General features: G+C 39.4%; 2 protein-coding genes across 2 annotated transcripts; one reads left to right on the top strand and one right to left on the bottom strand.

The window, feature by feature from the left end:
* Positions 1–7,320: 7,320 nt before the first annotated feature.
* GCK72_000387 (uncharacterized protein) lies at positions 7,321–11,105 on the top strand (the record flags this gene model as incomplete). Its single annotated transcript, XM_003095516.2, has 4 exons — positions 7,321–7,530; positions 8,773–9,166; positions 10,347–10,447; positions 10,944–11,105. 4 exons carry the CDS (start codon positions 7,321–7,323, stop codon positions 11,103–11,105), a joined length of 867 nt encoding a protein of 288 aa, XP_003095564.2.
* Positions 11,106–11,437: 332 nt separating this feature from the next.
* Positions 11,438–21,158, bottom strand: GCK72_000386 (uncharacterized protein; the record flags this gene model as incomplete). The annotated part of the gene is made up of 9 exons (XM_053722460.1): positions 11,438–11,740; positions 12,706–13,136; positions 14,536–15,163; positions 16,271–16,627; positions 17,290–17,424; positions 17,702–17,824; positions 19,105–19,815; positions 20,513–20,591; positions 21,082–21,158. The coding sequence occupies 9 exons, from the start codon at positions 21,156–21,158 to the stop codon at positions 11,438–11,440; spliced, it is 2,844 nt and encodes a 947-aa protein (XP_053591105.1).
* Between the last annotated feature and the right edge of the window lie 87 nt (positions 21,159–21,245).

Here is a 21,245-nt window from a genome sequence, read left to right as displayed (position 1 = left end):
TTAGAACGAGAATTGTGGCGTTTAGAGCGATTTTTAGCGTTAATTTTAAACTTTCATAGAATTTCATAAAGTAGCGGAATCTAAAATTTAAAAAAACGTGACTTCAGTAATCCTTTAAGCCTAAATTCGTGATTTTTGATGATTTTGAGCTAAAAATGCAATTTTCAAGCGGTTTCTGACTGGAAAAAGATGTTTCCCCTATAATTTCCAGCTCAAAAGCTGAATTTTTGCCTAAAAATCACGATGTTTTCGATATAAAAGTAGAAATTCGAAGTCTAGAAAGTTCCTTTTTTGAGAACCCTTCAAATCTGAAACTCTGCAATTTAAGATTCACCAAATCTGACGTCAGATTCAGAATCCCCCACGACGTTTTTCTCTCCAGAAGACACCACTCCCTTGTTAGTATCGTCGTCGTCGTCGTTAACCTTCACATCTGTCACAATACTACAATACCCCTCCAATCACACTGTCATTTGCATATTTATCAATTCAATTCAGCTAACCAAAAAACAAATTATTCCTCCTCCACTTTGAAAAGTCTCTCTCGCGACGTGGCGGGCCCCCGCAATTGTCAGATTACTGTCAGACTCCGCCCATTTGGTCATTCATTATCCGACTGTTTCATCATCACCACCAACCGGTTCCGTCCTCATGTTCTCTAATTCCACTAATTTGTGTTCGTGTTCGGAAATGTTAACTAATCCAATTAGGATTGATAACTCATTGCCAACTTTGATTCAGGGAATTTTTTCGAAATTTTTATAGTTCGAAATCTGACGTCGTGAGGATTCTGAATCTGTATTCTAACCTTGGTTAGTGTCAAAATAAACCGGGATACAGCGTTTTTTGTCTAAAAAAAATAGTGAGTTTCGGTGCATTTTTACGTTACAAGGGAACCCCAAGCACTTGCAAGTTTGGAATTTGATGAAACTTTTGTGGGAGGTCAAGGACCACTCCAATAGAGCTCCCACAAAATATTGGAATCCGCCCGACACTCTGCTCCGAGTTATGGGCTCTCAAAGTTTGGCTCAGATTCAACACAGTAAACCTCATTTCCTCGCTTCTCAACAGTTCCCAAAATGTCGTTTCCCTCCCTCTGCCACGTTTTCGACTGGCTGAGTGGCCGAGTGGATGTGCGTTGAGCTGGTGGTGGAAGGGTAAAGGGATCGATCCCATGCAAGGCGTTTTTCTTTTTTTCTTTTTTGATTTTACTGGGTGGACAGTTTCATCGTTATTTGAACATTTTCTGGTGATTGCTTATGTTTTTCTGTACTTATTTCACCGTAAAAATTCATTATTTAAAGTTTTAGAAAAAATATTTTTTGGCCGAAATTTTCAAAGTCCCTTTCCTTTTGGGTGCCAATTTTATACAAAAAAATTTCATCGAAAAAACACTTGGGAATTGTCTAGGACAGTACCCATGAACACATTATTAGGGACATGAAATATCCAGCCCTGAAGCTGATTTGTAGTGATATTCGATTCAAATTTGGAAGTTTATCCAAAACTTTTGCCGAAGACTTATTAAAATTGAACTTCTCATGCCTCTAATAGATAATGTGTTCATGGGTACTGTCCTAGACAATTCCCAAGTGTTTTTTCGATGACATTTTTCTTTTATAAAATTGGCACCCAAAAGGTAAGGGACTTTGAAAATTTCGGCCAAAAAATATTTTTTCTAAAACTTTAAATAATGAATTTTTACGGTGAAATAAGTACAGAAAAACATAAGCAATCACCAGAAAATGTTCAAATAACGATGAAACTGTCCACCCAGTAAAATCAAAAAAGAAAAAAAGAAAAACGCCTTGCATGGGATCGATCCCTTTACCCTTCCACCACCAGCTCAACGCACATCCACTCGGCCACTCAGCCAGTCGAAAACGTGGCAGAGGGAGGGAAACGACATTTTGGGAACTGTTGAGAAGCGAGGAAATGAGGTTTACTGTGTTGAATCTGAGCCAAACTTTGAGAGCCCATAACTCGGAGCAGAGTGTCGGGCGGATTCCAATATTTTGTGGGAGCTCTATTGGAGTGGTCCTTGACCTCCCACAAAAGTTTCATCAAATTCCAAACTTGCAAGTGCTTGGGGTTCCCTTGTTAGACCGAAATAACCGAAAGCAGATTCAGAATCCGGACGGCTTTCGCTTTCCAACGGATTCTTTCTTCCCTCTGATGCTATGTGTGCAAGCGCGCTCCACCGAATTTCGCGAGAAAAGTTTGATAGAGCGAATTTTCAAACTCTCATAGTCGGCTTTGAGAGCTGACTTCATAAGAGTTTATGAATCTGGATTCGGATTCTGCGGAATTTCAGAATGCACCGAGTTTTAGTGTTTTCACTGTAAAAAACTGAACATTCTAGAGTTTCTGACACTGAAATGTGAATTTTCGGTCGAAAATCCGGATTTTAGCATCAATTTTGACTGAAACCGCGAAGTTCAGCAGAAAAATTGAATTTTTCTTCAAAATTACGTTTTCAAATCTAATGAAAAACTCAAAATTTATGCTAAAATCCTGATTTTCGACCGAAAGTTCACATTTCTGGAAGATTCTGAAAAAAGTGAGATTTTCAGAGTCTTTCAAACTCTCTATTAGCACCCCTCTTACAACTGCGCTCCACCGCAAACGAGAGAGTATCGACGAGAGAGACGCAGAGTTTTCAAACAGATTTTCACAGTTTTTGACCTATTTTTGCTGTTTTTCATAGTATTTCTTGTAAATTGTTATGAAAAACAGCGAAAATAGATCAAAACTGTGAAAATCTGTGTTGGCGCTGGAACTCTGCGTCTCTCGTCGATATTCTCTCGTTTGCGGTGGGGCGCAGTTACCAATGCAGCCGCGCCCTATTGACAGGAATGGTACAATTTTTGCGTCACGGTGAACACAGGAATTCATATAGCCGATATAGAATGCACATAAGTTCAATAATTTACCGAGACGCAAAAAATGTACCATTCTTGTCAATAGAGCGCGGCTGCATTGGTTCCACCATCTAGTTCCAATCAGAATTCCCATCAAATAGAGTAAATATATATCGATTTGTCCCTCGTCTCCTCCCCTCCGATCATTCCTCTCTCTCTTCCAATATTTGTTATCAGTTATTATAACAAGGGCGCTCCCTCTCTCCACCACCTCTTTACCCCCTTTCCCTCCGCTTATCATGCGCTTGACCTGAATTTTGTGGGAATTTCATTCAATTGGAATGAAATTTCCCTCCGCCGCAAGACAATTTTCATATCGGCAAACACAAATTCCTCCTCTAGAAATGAAATATTTTATGGAAACCCTTTGGTGACGCATTTGAGAGTGTGAATAATCTGAAATTCTGAAAATAATCTGAAAATAGGCGTGAAAACACACCAATTTGAAGCTGAAAAACAGCAAAAATAGATGCAAAATAACGTTGTTTTGGATGAAAATTGTAGTTTTTTATTCAAGTTTGCACCGATGTAGCAGTTTTAGATCACTGATACGAGGTTTTAGGTTTTTGAGTGATTTTCAGCCGCTTTTCCTTGAAAATTGAAGGGAATTTCGCGAATTTGAAAATTTATTTCAAAATGTGTTTAAAAATATGGAAATTCCCTATGAAAATACTAAAAAACTCGAAACGGACGGGTGGAAGAACTTTCGGTGGCCTAGAAACCCAAAAACAAAAAGTTCGGCCAGCAGTGACCAATTTTGACCATTTTTGGGCTGAAATTCGCGATTTGTAAGGGTTTTTGAGTATTTTCCATAGGAATGAGTGTATTTTCCATAGGAATGTTCATATTTTCTACACATTCTGAAATATATTCTCAATTTCCCGAAATTCCTCTTCAATTTTCAAGGAAAAGCGGCTGAAAATCACTCAAAAACCTAAAAACTCGATATGAACTGCTAAATTGGTGCAAACAACGATTAAAACTGCAATTTTCATTCAAAATAAAGTTGTTTTACATCTATTTTTGCTTTTTCAACTCCAAATTGGTGTGTCTTCACGCCTATTTTCAGATTATAGCAGATAATCACAAAAAATGCGTCACCAAAGGGGTTTCATAAAATATTCCAATTCTAGAGAAGAGAATTTGTGTTTGCCGATATGAAAATTATCTTCCGGATCCCGAAAACAGGTGGAAGAACTTTCGGTGGCCTAGAAACCCAAAAACAAAAAGTTCGGCCAGCAGTGACCAATTTGGACAGTTTTCGGTGCTGAAAATTCGCGGTGTTGAAGGATTTCTGAGTATTTTCCATAGGAATGTTCATATTTATCTACTCATTTCGAAACATATTCTCAAAATGCCGGAAAAAACGATTTCAGCGTCTAAAAACGTCAAAAGGTGTCATTGTGACCTAACTTAATTAGTTTTGAGTTTCTAGGCCAACTAGTTTTAAAGTTAGGCCACGAAATTCAAGTGAAATTCCGTATTTCCATAATCATCTGTGGCCTGACTTTCTGATTTTGGGTTTCTAGGCTACCACTTTTTTAAAGCATTTTTCATAGGGTTTTTTGAGTTTTTGAGCATATTTTTCCACACATTTTGAAACATATTCTCTAATTCCGCTATGACATTTCTCCTCCCTACTAAACCGCCCGTGACGTTCTCATTTTTTTGTCACCTCTCTCGTTGTAATCCACCATAATCCATCCGAACATCTATAATCGCCTATACCCTTTCGATAGTTATATGCCCTCTCCCTATGCCAGCTGTTCGTTCGCTTCCACTTTTTTTATAGCGGAAGTGTTTGGGGAGAGCAAAGAGAGACGGCGGAGAGCAATCGGAAAAACTTTTTTGTTTGCTCCGTGAAGGCCGCCGTTGTGTCAAAAACTTGGAGAGTTTATACATATTCTCCAACGCTTTTTCGACACGTCTAGGGGCATCACGTCAGCCGCCGCCCGTTGACTTGATTCGACCCCTCATATAACAGAAATCCCGTTTGTCGCTCATACTCTAAGATGATGCTCAGAGATGGTGTCTTAAATAACCTTTCTGTTAAAAAAAACCGAAAAATCACAAAAATAGCCCCTCGAAGTAGTGGTGGCCTAACTTTCCAATTTTGGCTTTCTAGGCCATCAGCCTCTTCATTTTCGTCGTTTTTTTTTCAGTTTTTTCACAATTTTATCATCAGAGAAGGATAATGGTGGCCTAGAAACATAAATCTTGAAAGTAAGGCCAGCAGTTTTCTTGTTCGTGCACTTTTTTTTTCCATTTCTAGCGTGAAAATGTGCACTTTTTGTCACTGTAGAGATGCTCTCCTACACGAAACCACCATAATCTCGATAGTTTTACTGCGTAATCTTGTAGAAATCTCGAAAATCGCTGTGTTTCACAATTTTCTGCAGAAATAACATTACGAACTCGAATATTAGTATGTTTTGAATAGGGATCTCGATAATCTCGAAATATGAGAATTGAAAATCTGTAGAAGAAGAATATGAATTCTTCTTCTACAGAATATTCCTATGATGAAATTCCCAAAAAAAAGAGAATTTCAGTCCAAAAAGGGCTCAAAAGGCTGGGAGTTCTTCCTATTGAGCAGTCGCTGGCCTAGAACTTTAAAGTGAGAAAGTTCGGACATGATCAGACTAGTTTTGACCTTGTTTTTTTTCGTATTGAAAAGTCGCGGGAGTTTTTTCGGAGGTTTTTTTTTGAGTATTATCATAAAAAAGTTCATATCTACACATTTTGAAACAAAACCGAACTTCAAGTAGTCGTAATCGAAAACCTCGAAAACCTCAAAGGTGACCTAGAAAATTCAAAATGTCCGAGAAACCTCAAAAATTACCTTAGGATCTTAAGAATGCTCTAGAAATCCCAAAACAAACCTAAAAACCCGGCTTAAAAATCTTAAAAATAGTCCGAATTCGTAGAAAATGGCCTATTAACTGTAAAAATCGCCTTAAAACTTCAGGAATGACATAGAAACCTCGAAAATGCATCCTTTTTTGCTATGCGCCTTTAAGCTACAGTAAGAATTTGAACTGCTAAAGCGTCAGTATAGTGTGAAAAAATAAAGTTTCGACAAGGATGTTCAAAAGAAATTTCGCGCGCTGGAACGCGCAAGCGCATAAAGTTGTGGGCGGAGCTTAAACTGCGAGCTTAAATAAGCGGCGCGGTTCTAATTCCAGTTGTTTTTGTCCAAATTAAGAACCGCGCCGCTTGCAGTTTAAGCTCCGCCCACAGCGCGCGAATTTTTTTTTGAAAATCCTTGTCGAAACGTTATTTTTTTCACAGTACCTCGTGTACTCCTCGTGAACAATCCATAGTCCATTCCATTCACATTGAACAACAAAAAACAGTCCATTTGCGGTTAGCTTCTGGTTGTTTCCTGATTGCAGAGAGACCAGTTTCTTTGCCAATTCACTCGTCCATCACACGTGGCGTCTCTCTCATTTTCTTTCCGATTGTAGTGTGTTTACGTATGGAGAAGAAGGGTTTATGAGAGTGATGTGTTCAGCGCTGTGCGGTTTTTATAAGGTGTTTTTTTCTAAAATTGTTATGGAAAATTACGAATTTCAGACATTTTTTTTAGGCGAAAAATGTGGTTTTCAAACAATTTTTTTCAAGTAACCTAGTTTTTTAGTGATTTTTTCCCCTAAAATCAAAATTTAGGGTAATTTTTAATCGAAAATCACTCATTTCTTCCATTTTCTGCGACTTTTTTAAAGAAAATTCCCAATTTGATGTCTTCTTTTCAGCTAAAAGTTGTGTTTCGAGGCTAAAACGCACAATTTTGTATTCTTTTTCCTTGAAAAACTCAATTTTCGGAGTTTTTTTTTCTCACAAAATTCCATTATGATTTTTTAAAATCAAAAGTAACAGTTTCAGACATTTTTTTCCATCAAAAATTTCTCATTTTAACATCAAAAATCAAAAATTTGGTCATTTTCCGTTGTTTTTACAATTTTTTCCCTGGATTTTAATATCAAAATCACAATTTTCATAATTCTCTTATGAAAATCCACAATTTCGGGTCTTTTTTCCTCGAAAAACTCAAATTTCGGCGTCTTTTTTCTCCCAAAATTACGTTTTGAGACTATTTTTCATCAAAAATCAGAATTTCAGACGCTTTTTTTCAATAAAATTCCTTAGTTTAGTTTTTTTTTCCAGAAATTTTATCTCAAAATACGCAATTTTGGGTCATTTTTCCTCTGAAAATCTTATTTTCGGTGTCTTTTTTCTAACAAAATAATGTTTTGGGACCGTTTTTCTTCAAAATTCCTCGATTTTGCATCAAAAACCTCAATTTTGGATCGATATTTATGTCATTTCAGCCGTTTTTTTCAATTTTCATCTCATTTTCAGTCCCCCTCATTCATTTCTTTTTACAGATTACCACAAAATGGACTTATCCGAAGATCGTATTCGTTCCCTCCCCCATCAAGAACTTGTTCTCCATTTCCTTCAGATGCGTGAAGAATACAATGAATTCCAGTCGAGTTCATCGGAAATCGAGAAGATGATGGATGCCGAGTTGGATGAGTTGAAGACGCATTTGAAGAAGGCCGAGACTCGAATCGGTCAGATGACAACTGAGCAGATGAGGAATAAGGTAAGGAAAGGCGTCACATGCACGCCAGACTCTGCGAAAATTTGAGAAAATTAGATCGAAAAGCGCCAAATACACGCCAGAAATGATAATTTTTAGAAAATCGCGCCAAAGGAGCGCCAGATTGGTTTTTACTGTGTTTTGATGAAAAAATGTGAATTTTGTGAACGCGTCAAAGGCGCGCCAGTCTCTGCGAAAATTTGAGAAAAAGCGCCAAATGCACGCCAGCGATGGTCTTGTTTTGCAGGAAAATAAAAACGCGCCAAACGAGCGCCAGATTATAACAAATGAGGAAACATGTGAGAGAAGAGAGAAAAGGCGTCACAGGCACGCCAGACTCTGCGAAAAACTTTTTTTTTCAAGAAATTTCTGACTATTTTCATTTAAAAACTCGATTTTCGAACAAATTTGTAGGTATAAAAATCAGAAAAAGCGCCAAAGGAGCGCCAGAAGCTCAATGAATCTTGAAAAGAGACCGAGAGAAAAGCGTCAAATGCGCGCCAGCGATGGCGGATTTTTTAAGAAAATGAAAACGCGCCGAAGGATCATGAGAAATTCGTGCAAGTCGTATCAAAAATGTGAAACGCGTCAGAGGCACGCCAGCGATGACAAGTTTTGAAAGGGAAATTTAGAATTTTAGTTTGGCGCGCCTGTGACTCGTTTTCAACCAACATTTGATTTATTTTATGTTGAAAACTATACTTTTCTCAATAAAAAAAGCAAAAATTTAAATTTCGGTTCAAAACGCGTCACTGGAGCGCTAAACTAGAATTCTAAATTTCCACTGAAAACTAGTCATCGCTGGCGTGCCTCTGACGTGTTCACTAAGATCACATGTTTTGTACAATTTGCATGTATTTCTCACCATACTTGTCAAAAATCGGGCCGGGCCGAAATTTCTCTCGGCCCGGCCCGTCGGCCCGGATTCAAAAATGTGTACTCATTTTGTGTAACACAATTTTATGAAATTTTTCAAAAATTTAGTGTAAAAATGCTTAAATTATCATACATATTTACCTTTTTATTGAATTTTGAATTTTTATTCGAAAACTTTTTTTTTCAAAAAATTTTTCAAAACGTGCCGAGAATCTTTTTGATTTCGGCCCGGCCCGACCCGTGACAAGTATGTTTCTCACGAACTGGCGCTCCTTTGGCGCGTTTTCATATTTCTACAAAACCCACACGCATTCGTAAATCGAGCACAAACCCTTTTGAAATATATTAAATTTCTTTCATTGTTTTCAGGACCGCCAGGACGAGTCACGTACCCAATTTGCACAAGTGGAAGAGCAATTGAGACGAGAGAACTCCGAACTCCGACATCAATGTGAACGTCAAAAAGAGCGAATTCTGAAGTTGGAGCAACGGAACGACGTATTGGAGAGATCAGAGAGAAATAAAGAGTATCTGGCGTCAGATTTGGGAACAAAACTCGATGAAGCCATCGAAAAAATTGCAATTCTCGAGAGTGAACTCTACGAGAGACAAGTTGCAGCTGAGGAAATGCATCGACTACGCGAAGAACAGATTCGGACGGCCCAAGAGAGACCCAGACTCATTGTCGAACCGTTGAGAAATGATCCAGAGATTCTGCCAGATGAACCGTCGCCTGGACCCTCTAAAGATGGTTTCAGAATGAGTGAGTTTTGGGGGAAGCGGCTGGCGCGCTTTTGACGCATTTTTCATAGTTTTCCACATACTTGCAAGTTTACGGCCCGGTAGAGAATTTTTAAGGCCCGGCTTCAAAAAAAGGTACCTATTTTTTACCAAATTTTAAAAAAAAAATTTTGAAATTTTACATTAAAAATTTCAATTTTTTGACGCATAACTATCTTTTGATTGAATTCTGAAGTATAGTCAAAAATTCGACATTTTTGGGAAAAAATTCAAAAAAAATTCAAATTTTCGTTCAAGATTTCAGTTCAAATTTTTCAGCCGGGCCATCTAGAAAACATTCAGAATGAATCAGACTGGGGCGCCTTTGCCGCGTTACCCAGGGTTGGGAAATTCCGGGCCGGGCCGGGCCGACTGAGAAATTTTCCTCGGCCCGGCCCGGCCCGGTAGGCCCGGCTCCTGTAGAAATTTGAAATTTTTTGAAAAAATCTGGAATTTTTTAAATTTTTTTTGCAAAAAAGTGGATTTTTCGACTGTGTTTTAGAATATCGGTAAAAACATTAGCGTCCGAGAAATTTTGAGAATTTTGACTTTTTTTAAATGAAAATTTTGCAGAAATTTGTGAAAAAATGTTGTACATTTTTTGAATACGGGCCGGGCCGGAAGAATTTTTTGTCAGCCCGGAATTTCCCAACCCTGGCGTTACCTCCGCAAAATAACGATAGAAAAGTTGAGTTGAATAAGCAAGTTTTATGCAAAAAATTACATCGGCTGGCGCGCCTTTGGCGCATTTTCAAATTTTTATTCAGATTCAGAATGAGTTAGTTTTAGATAAGCTTGGCGCGCCTTTGACGCGTTTTTCATAGTTTTCCAGTATTTGGATGGATAGAAAACGTTCGAATTTCATTATTTTACGAGTTTTTTAAATGTCATCGCTGGCGTGCCTTCGGCGCAAAAATACGCAAATTTTGATAACTTTTAGTAAGATAAAGATGGATTCAGAATGAGTCAGTTTTCATCGCGCTGGGGCGCCTTTGACGCGCTTTTAGCATATTTTTGACGAAAATTGTATAAAAATGGCATAAAAATTGGCACTGTCGCTCCTTTGGCGCGTTTCCTGATTCTTATAACTAAAAACTTGACCGAAAACCGTGTTTTTTCGAGAAAATTCCCTCGTTTTTCCATGAAAACTCATCGAGTTGCAGGTATCGACGATGTGCATATGGAAGATGTGCAAATGGAGGAAACGATCACAAAAATCGACGAAGTTTGCATTGATGACAACAAGAATGTTCAGGAAAAGATGGTTTGTTTCACTCTGTTTTCTTGATTTTTGCTCAAATATTTTCGGCGAATTGTTATTAAAAATAGCGAAAATAGATTTAAAAAACTTTGAAAAGCTGTATAGGTGCGAAAAAAGTCTGCGTCTCTCACCGATACTCTCTCGTTTGCGGTGGGGCGCAGTTGATTTGTAAGTTTCTCAAAATTCTAGGGAAAAATCGGAAAAATAGATGTTTTCCAAATTTTCTATGAAATATCAAAAAACCGATTAGAATTCGCTATTTTTCTGTGAACACCACCTGTTTTTTCATGGACTTTTGTTAAGTAGACAATGGAATAACTGAGAATTTGCGCTATATTTCTGATAATTTCAAAAGGAAATTCCAATTTCAGCGATAAAATTGAAAAATGGGATAATTTTTGAGCTGAAAATAATTTTTATGTAGTTCTAGACAAAACTTTGTTCTTTTCGAGTTGGAAGTTTCTTCTGAAAATCCCCACAATGTCCCAAAAGTTTACAGAATCCACGTGTTGCCACTTCGACCGGCGCCGGCGCGTGCATCAATCGAATCGTAAAGGATCTGATGACAAAAGTGGAGCGATTGGATTCGATATTGTCAACGATTCGCGTGTCGAACTCTTCTAACAACAATTCCACTCATTTGACCACTACGCGGGCTTAAAATTTCACTTTTTGTTCTTTAAATTTTTTGGATTTTATTTTTGAATTCTCAGGGATCCCCCCTTTTATTCTTTCTTTCCCCCCTATATATCCCCCCATGACATCATCAAATCCATCGCTTCTCTATTTGCACCATTTGGTAAGTTTTAATCCCCGTTTTTCAGCCTGTTTCTGCTCACTTTTTTTTCCTTAAAATGCCATTTAAATTGTCTTTATATATCCGTCACCACAATGAATTCTAGGTTAATAAGGAGGAATGATTTAGGGAGAGTGAGAAAGTGAGCAAAATATCAATAAATTAGGCTTCATTAATTAGGGATAATTAGGTGGTGATTAGCAATTCTTCGAGACGGCGAACGCCAGCATCCGCCCGATCACCGAATTGTCGCAACAACATTCGATCGTCGCCTCCCCCAATGTCAGAATACAAACGTCTTTTCTCGAACGGGTTTGACACGTGAACACTCCAGAATTCTCGCTGATTCTGAAGACGTTGACGACTTCAGGGATTCTGGAGGCGTCGATCGGACGTTCCAGTTGGATGACGTGACGATTCAGACCGCCCAGACGCGTTTTCTCCTTTGAAATGTCTTCGGAGGACAGACGGATTGGTTGCACTTGTTCACCGTATGGTACCTGGAAAAAAAAGAAAATTATGAGGAATTGAGTGGGCGTGGCTTGATAAGGCTCCGCCCATTTTTGCAATTTTGGCTCCAAGTTAAATTAAGCTTGCGGCAATACTACAAAGTGGACGGAGTTTTGAAAATACGAAAGCAAAAACCGCGACTCGGGAAAGTGGGCGTGGCTTAATTAGGCTCCGCCCACTTTTGACTTCAAAACACATTAAGGTTGGAAACGGGCGGAGTTGCGAATTAGACTCCGCCCACTTTTGCAATTCTGCCGCACACTCCGGTTTTCGAAGAAACTTTAGGAAAGTGGGCGGAGCCAGAATCTCTCTGATTGGGCTCCTCCCATTTTGGACAATGATTCTGCTTGGTGTGCGGAAACTGGAAAAGTGGGCGGAGTCTATTCTCAAATCAAGTTCCAGCAGTTTCCACGCACAAGACAAGAATGTGGGCGGAGCTATAAAAAAAACAGTGGGATTTTCGGATTAGGCTCCGCCCATTTTTTGCAATTTCGCCAAAAATTTCTAACTTTTATTAGGCTCCGCCCACTATAGCAGTTTCATCTCACAAGAATGTGGGCGGAGCTTAAAAACGGTGGGATTTTGTAATTAGGCTCCGCCCACTTCGGTATTGGAAAATTCCTAAATAGGCTCCGCCCATTTTTTGCAATTTCGCCGCACATTTCAATGTTTTATTAGGTTCCGGCCACTTTTGCAATTTCATCGCACAAGAATGTGGGCGGAGCCTGAGATCGTTGGTTTTCATAATTAGACTCCGTCCACTTCGGTATTGTGGGCGGAGCCCGGCTGTTTTCCGTTAAGCTCCGCCCATTTTTTGCAGATTTGCCGCATACTTCGGTAATGGAAACTTAAGTACAGTGGGCGGAGCCTAATCAAAAAATAATTAGGCTCCGCCCACTTTTTGCAAATTCGCCGCACATTTCAATATTTTAAGCCTATTTTTCGATTTTCTCACCTCAAACCGGAAATGTTTCTGATTTCCGTCGTCTCTTGATAGAATCCACTCTCTACTCGTCGCCGAATCCCCAAAATCAATCAATAAATCGACGGAGACCCGTGAGCAGGCTGGAATTTGCTCAATTCTGGAATTCCCCTTGACATCGAGTCCTTCGGCAGATTTCAGTTCGATTCCTTCCAAATCTTCGTCTGTTTTATTGATTATTCCGAATCGAATGGCCGTATACTGTCCGTCGTTTATTCGAGGATATGAGATGGATAGAGACAGTCCGTGACCTTCGATTACATTTAATAATTCGATTTCTTTCGATTCGATGCGAGTTGGATTCATTATTTGACGACTTCCGGCCGCCGAGAAATCCACGTCGATCAGAAGATCCAAAGCATTCGATTCCGAAGAAGATGGTGTCGACTTCCCATTCACGGATTCTGGAAATTGAGAACAATAGGGAGGTATAATTTAAGATATTTGAGAGTACTCCCATAAAATCCTCCAAAAAACGCGAATTTTCAGTCCGAAAATGCTAAAAATCTGATCATGGCCGAGCTTTTTCTAATCGGGTTTCTAGGTCATCAAATTTGAATTCAATCGAAAGAGCGAAATCTGGCAATTCCAATGGTGTTTTCAGATTTCTGAAATTCCGTGTTAAAGCAGAGTTATGACGGTTTGACGTAGGTGGCCTAGAAACCCAAAAGTTGGATTTCTAGGCCACCAACTTTCAAACCGTCATAACTCTTCTTTAACTCAGAATTTCAGAAATCTGAAAAAGAACCACTGGAATCGTCAGGTTTCACTCTTTCGATTGAATTGAAATTTGATGGCCTAGAAATCCAACTTTTGGTCTTCTAGGCCACCAACTTCAAACCTTCATAACTCCACTTTAACTCGGTATTTCGGAAATCTGAAAACCCCAATGGAATCGTCAGATTTCGCTCCTAGAAATCCAACAGTTGGGATTTCTAAGCCACCGAATTCAAACCCTCATAACTCCGCTTTAACTGGGAGTTTCGGAAATTTGAAAATATCGCTAGAATCGTCAGATTTCACGCTTTCCGATGAAATAAAGTTTGCTGGCCTAGGTTTCTCATAATCAGGAGTTCTAGGCCATCAGTGCTATATGTATGTGAAAGAGCGAAAATCGAGGATTCTAATAGTGTTTTCTAAATTTTGAAATATTGGGTTTGAATAGAGTTATGACGGTTTGAGAGTTGGTGGCCTAGAAACCCAAAATTGGGAAGTTAGGCCATCAGAGAAATTTTGATCGGAAATGTTGAGAAATCTGTGGATTTCTCTTTTGTTTTCCAAATTTTCAGCAATTTTTTTTTTCCGATTTTCATTGTGATTTTGTTTAAAAAACCTTCAAAATGTGATTCCTATTCGAAAAATTCGTTATTTTCGCGTTATTGTGCTCACCAACTTCAAACCTTCATAACTCCGCTCTGTCATGGAATTTCAGAAATCTGAAAACACCACTGAAAACGTCAGAATTTGATGGCCTAGAATCAGATTTCACTCTTTCGATTGAATTCAAATTTGATGGCCTAGAAATCCAACAGTTGGGATTTCTAGGCCACCAACTTCAAACCCTCATAACTCTGCTTTAACTCAGAATTTCAGAAATCTGAAAACACCACTGGAATCGTCAGATTTTCCTATTTCGATTGAACTTAAATTTGATGGCCTAGAAATCCAAAAGTTGGGATTTCTAGGCCACCAATTTTCGAACCGCCGTAATTCCGCTCTAACTCGGAATTTCAGAAATTTGAAAACGCCATTGAAATCGTCAGATTTCGCTCTTTCAATTGAATTTAAACACTTTTTCCTTACTCTCCACCGGTGCCATTGGCTTCTTCGTTGGTTTCGGTGCTGGTTTCTTCTCTTCCGGCTCACTATCCTCCTCCTCCTCGTCCTCGTCTTCTTCTGATTCCTCTTCATCGTCGTCTTCTTCCGATTCCTCCTCCTCATCTTCTTCTTCTTCCTCTTCCTCGTCTTCATCTGAATCCTCTTCTCCAGATTCCTCATCTTCTCCAGATTCTTCTTCGTCCTCATCCTCATCGTCATCCTCTTCTTCTTCTGAATCCTCCAACTTGAGTTCATTCGGCGCATTCATCTCTTTTCTCAATGTCGGATCACTCGACGCCTGTGGAAACTCCGGCAAATCGATATATTTCGTGCACCGTTGATTCAGAACATGCGACAAAGATCCCAACTGAAATTGATCTCTTTCCTTAAAACTGGAAATCAATTCGGGCGCCGGCTTCTTCGACATAAAGATCTCTTCCATGTGTTGTGACAAAATCTCCGTATTAAACATCAAATTTCGAAGGAATCGACAACGGTCTCGGACGTCGTAGCTCAGATCGAAACGCGCCAATTGAAAGACGTATTGCACTATTTTCTCCGAATCGTCACGTTTCACCAACCACAGTTTTACAGCCAGTTTGAGTGCTTCCAGCTGAAGAAAATTTCTTATTTTTTAAGAGCATAACTAGAAAAATGGGCGGGGCCTATTCTCAAATTAGGTTCCGGTTTCTTTTTTTTATAGCAGTCTCATCGCGAGATTGTTGGCTTTCATAATTAGACTCCACCCACCTCGGCATTGGAAAATTTGGAAAGTGGGCGGAGCCTAGCTAAATTTGGTGCGTGGGAGGAGCTTAGCTAAATTTGGTGGGTGGGCGGAGCCTAGCCATAGTTTGACGGCCAGTTTGAGTGCTTCCAGCTGCAAATTTCTCTACTTTTTTTATAAGTATGGCCTAGTTTTCACACAACGGGTTTTCTAGGCCACCACAAATTCAGCCGAAAAAATGTCAATTTCGATATCAAAAATCGTTCTTAAAACAACATTTTCGGCCGATTTTGAGATGAAAAGTGTCACTTTTTTAATAATGTGGGCGGAGCTTCAACTTAGAGGCCCCGCCTACTTTTTTTTTTTTGAAAAATTGGCGGAGCTTACTGATTGAGTTAAATCTCTCTCTCGTAAAAGTCAGTGTGGCTAATTAGGCTCCGCCCCCTTTTTCCAAATGTGGGCGGAGCCTACTTTGATATTGAGGCTCCTCCCACTTTTAAACATATTTTGAAGTCAAAAGTGGGCGGAGACTAATTAAGCCACGCCCCCTTTCTCGAATCGTGGTTTTTGCTTTTGTATGTTCACGACCCACTTTGCAGTGTAGCCGCTCACTTCGGACCGTGCGCCAAAATTGCAAAAATGGGCGGAGCCTACTCAAGCCACGCCCACTCATCCTAGATTTACGGCCGTAAATTCACTCCAAAACGTAACTTTTTTGTTTTGTTTTGTGGCCTAACTTTGGCCCCGCCCATAATGCTTCTTTAATTTTTGAAAAACCGAGGTTGGTGTCGATTTACCGCCGTAAATCTACATCAAACACGAAATTTCCCATTCTAGACTGATTTTGACCGTTTTTTGACCGGATTTCCGAGATTTCTGTCGATTTACGGCCCTAAATCCACATCAAACTCAAAAAACCTCATTTTAGACCGTTTTTAAGCGTTTTTTGACCAAAATTCTGAGATTTTTGTCTGAAATTTTCGCTCGATTCCTTACCTTAACCAATTCGCTCTCCGTGGAGAACTTTTTGGCGATGAGTCTGAGGAAGTCGGGTGCCATATGAATAACCTGATCGACATGAGTGGCCACAAGCCAAATGACACAAGCTCTCGCCTGTGCAGCGACCATTTTGGGCATTAATCTCATGAGTCTCGATAGGAGATTCAAGGGAGCCGATGCGTGGAGAAGACGTTTGATGACGACGACGGCAGAGCAGACGACTTTTTCGTCAGAAGACGAGATTAATTGGACTAATCCAGTCATACATTGATCTGAGACCGCTCCGACACGGACTGCGCAACGACCGATCGCTTCGACGGCTGGGGACGCAAGGTCTGACATGTGGACGTATGTCTGAAAATTGGAGAGAGAGAGACAATTGTCAAAAAGTGAACCAATTTTTGAAATTTTTATCGAAAATGTGAAAATTTTTCATGATAGTCGAAAATTTCGACGTTTTCGCCATAGAAGTTCGAAAATGTTCAAAAAACTTTGAAATTTTTAAATTTTGAGTGCTTCCAGCTGAAGAAAATCTCTATTTTCTTAATGAATTATGGCCTAATTTTTCTACAAACATACAGAAAACCGAAAATTTCAGACAAAAATCTCAGAAAATTCGTCAATTAACTCTTTAAATCGGTCTAATTACGGCCATAAATCTATAGGATGGTAGCTTGCGTAGGCTCCGCCCATTTTTGCAACTTTGCCGCACACTCCGGAGTTGAAGTGAGCGTGCGGCAATACTGCAAAGTGGGCGGAGCAAATACAATCGCAAAAACCGTAATCCGGAAAAGGGGGCGTGGCTTAATTAGGCTCTGCCCACATGTGGCTTCGAAACATGTTTAAATCTCAAAATTCAAAATTCTCATTAGAGCGCGCTTACACAATCCGAACAAGTCTGTTAGCTATTCCACAAAAACTTTGAACGAGATTCTCATTAGAGCGCACATACAAAATTCGCAACAAGTCTAATAAATGAATTTTCCAAAATTTCTCAACAGAGCGCACTTTCATACCTGCAACTCTCTCAATATAATATGCACATTGCTCTCCGACACAAGACTCGTCAACACGTGTAATTTGAGTTGTTTGACGAGAGAACTGTCGCACGAGCGGACGAAAAACGATTTCAGGAACGGATCGAACATTGTCTGAAAAAAATTTCAGAAATTAAAAAAATTTTTTTCGAAAAACTCCACAGAAGGTCCACTGATACACAACCTAAGCATCACTCCGTGAGGAAAGTGCGCTCCATCGGAGAATTTTGAATTCTCAATGGGGCGCACTTACCGCAACTTATAAAAACGACATAACATAACATAAGGGAAGTGTACACTTTTTCTCTCCGAAAAAAATTTCAGATTTTTCTGAAATTTTCAGAAACAACGACATGCTCTTTCATGCTCTTTCAGTTGCATATCAGCGCACTTTTGAGATGGCGAAAGTTCCTTCCTCTACCGGATTCTGTTCACATATTGTTGCAATATTCGTCAATACGACGTATTGAGTCTCACGGGGCCCACGGAGAAGACGGACGAGTGCACGGGCGATCTGAAAAAATGATGAATTTAATGAGAGAATGTGATTTTGGGAATCAAATTCTCATTAGAGCGCGCTTACATCACTCCTCAGCCTATTCTCATTAGAGCGCGCTTACACCACTTTTCGGAAATTCTCAATAGAGCGCGCTTACACCACTTTTCGGAAATTCTCAATAGAGCGCGCTTACACCACTTTTCGGAAATTCTCATTAGATTTATTTAATGAGAGAACGTGATTTTGAGAATCAAATTCCGATACTTCATGAAATTATCTTTGAAAAAGGTTTCTATATGAAAAATTGCTGAAAATTCGAAAAACCAAAAAAAATCCAAATTTCTTTGATGGCCTAGAAACCCAAAATTTGGAAGTTAGGCCATCAGGGACATTTTGATCGAAAAGATTTTCACATTTTCAGCAATTTTTCATATAGAAAACTTTATTAAAGATATTTTCCCCGATTTTTTTTTGGATAAATATCGCGTTTTGAAGATTTTTTAACGAAATCAAGATGAAAATCGGAAAATTACATTTGAAAAGAGTTCTATCTGATAAAATTCTGAAAATTCCAAAAAACCAAAGAGAATCCAATCTAGAAGTACAGATTTTTCAACATTTTTCGATCAAAACTTCCCTGATGACCTAACTTCTCAATTTTGGGTTTCTAGGCCAGCCAACCGATGAGAAAGTTCGGCCACCAAATTGACCATTTTTAAACGAAAAATGGTGGTTTTTTCGTGTTAAAAGTCGCTAGAAATACAGAAGTTCTGAATATTTTACTTGATGAGAATTACTAAAATCCACTTTAAAAAATTTAATCCAAAATTTGAGAAAAACTTTGCTGGCCTAGTTTTTTTTCAAACTCGGGTTTCTAGGCCACCTAGTTTCATTTCATCGGAAAGCGTGTATTTTGGCGATTCCAGTGGTGTTCTCAAATTTCAGAAATTCCGAGTTAAAGCGGTGTTATAATGAATTGAAGTTGGTGGCCTAGAAACCTGAATTTTGGATTTCTAAACCAACGAATTCAAACCATCAAAACTCCACTTTAACACGGAATTTCAGAAATCTGAAAACGCCACTGAAATCGGCAGAATTCACTCTTTCGATTGAATTTAAATTTGATGACCTAGAAACTCAAAAGTTGGATTTCTAGGCCACCAACTTCAAACCCTCATAACTATGCTTTAACACGGAATTTCAGAAATCTGAAAACACCACTGGAATCGCCTAATTTTCGATTTTTCGGTCAAAAATTTTCGAAATGTTTTTTTAAATTTCTCCGTATTCATTACCTGCGACAACTGTGCTTTGGGTGCCACATGATAAAACAACTGCACCACCGCCATCACCACCGAGCAATTCCTGGATTGCAACAAAGGGCGTGCCGAGTTCAACAGCAACACAATATCCGTATCCGGTGGAGATCTATCCGGATCGGCGAGTTCATGTCTCGCATATCTCGTAAGCATATTAATCATCACAATCTGTCCCCATTCGTCGACATCGGCGAGTCCTCTGCAGAGAGCTCTAAAGTGTTTATGCAGAAGATCCAGGCGGTGCGGACAAATCTCATCGAACGCGTACACAGCGCTTCCCAACACCAAACTGCGCCTATCCGCCAATAAAAAATCGATACAATCGACGAGTTGTGGCTCCAATTCGGGCTCCAATGAATACAACTTGGGGATTGCATGGGCGGCCACTTTCCGTACGTATGGAGACATATCCCTAACGGCGTCTTTAATCGCCAACAGCATAATCGGAGCAACCATTGGCACCCGAATCGACGTCAACACTCGGAGAGCACTTCCACGTATCAGTTGATTCGGATCTTTTAATGCTCGTTGAAATGTGGAAATTGAGAGCAAAGCGAGATCTTGTTGCTCTTCGGCGTATCTCACCAGATACACGAAGACCAACTTTTTGAGTTCCACATTTTTCGCCGCCACGTTTTTGACAACCGCTGCGAACAGTTCGCTCACGTCTTTTCCTTTCGCGATTAGCTGAAATTTTTGGGATTTTTTGGGAAAAAGGGGGCGGAGTCTGGTACAAACTGATTTGTTTTTTACTACTCAAAAAGGCTTGTGGGCGTGGCTTAAATCAAGATTCTTAAACACAGAGAAATTCAAAAGGGGCGGAGCCTAGGATTGTGGGCGTGGCTTAAATCAAGATACTTAAACGCAGCGAAATTCAAAAGGGGCAGAGCCTAGGATTGTGGGCGTGGCTTAATTGAAGATTCTTAAACACAGAGACATTCAAAAGGGGCGGAGCCTAGGATTGTGGGCGTGGCTTAATTGAAGATTCTTAAACACAGAGACATTCAAAAGGGGCGGAGCCTAGGATTGTGGGCGTGGCTTAATTGAAGATTCTTAAACACAGAGACATTCAAAAGGGGCGGAGCCTAGTGATGATGGAAAATAGATGGGAGAAAAAGGGGCGGAGTCTAGTAAAGAGTGGGCGGGACTCCAAAATTTTATATCTTGTGGGCGTGGCTAAATTGAAGATTCTTAAAAGTAGAGAATTCCAAAAGGGCGGATAAAAAGGGGCGGAGTCTAGTAAAGAGTGGGCGTGGCCTAAATTAAGATTATTACAAGTAGAGAAATCCTAAAGGGGCGGAGCCTAGTCGTAGAAAGTCGTAGAAACACAAATCCCGCCCACAAAAAAGGGGGCGTGGTCTAATTTTCAGCCTTTAAAACTTACGTTAATAATCCGTTTCATTGCGTCCACTTTGAGATTATCCTTGTTACTATCCAACATTGCCTTCAAATCGGCGAATCGTCTGAAAATTACGAATTTTAGAATAATTGTTAAGAAATTGTTAAAAATAAACAAAAATACCCAAAAATCGTTCAAAATTCCGCTAATGCAAAAATCAACATTTCTTGAGCTCTAAACAAGTGGACGGAGCCAAGAAGAAGCGTAATCCGGAAAAGTGGGCGTGGCTTAAATCGACTCCGCCCACTTATCGCAAAAATCTTATATCAAAAATCGTTCTAAATTCCATTGAAAATCAACATTTCTGAATTTTTCTCGATTAAAACAACATTTTCAGACGATTTTCAGGTGAAAATTGGCACTTTTTTAAAAGACAGTGGGCGGAGCTTTAACTCAGAGGCTCCGCCTACTTTTTATTTTGAAAAATGGGCGGAGCTTACTGCATTTACTCAGTAATTTTCGTAATTTTTAGTAAATTTTCAGCCAAAATCAATTTTTCTGCGATTTTTCTCTATTTTATCATAATTTAAATTGATTTTCAATCCAAAACTCACGTTCTATTATCCAAAATGACTCCGCCCTCGGCGATCTCCATTTCAGGGCTGGTTAACCCCTCGACGAATGACGTCATCCTGTAAATTAGAGTAAAAAAATACAAAAATCCATAAAAATCAATGAAAAAGATACAAATCGGTGTCACAATTAACACAATTTAAAT

Source organism: Caenorhabditis remanei, chromosome I, assembly GCF_010183535.1.
Source record: "Caenorhabditis remanei strain PX506 chromosome I, whole genome shotgun sequence".
NCBI lineage: Eukaryota > Metazoa > Nematoda > Chromadorea > Rhabditida > Rhabditidae > Caenorhabditis > Caenorhabditis remanei.
Note: the sequence above shows the minus strand (reverse complement) of the source record. Positions and strands in the feature narration are given on the sequence as shown.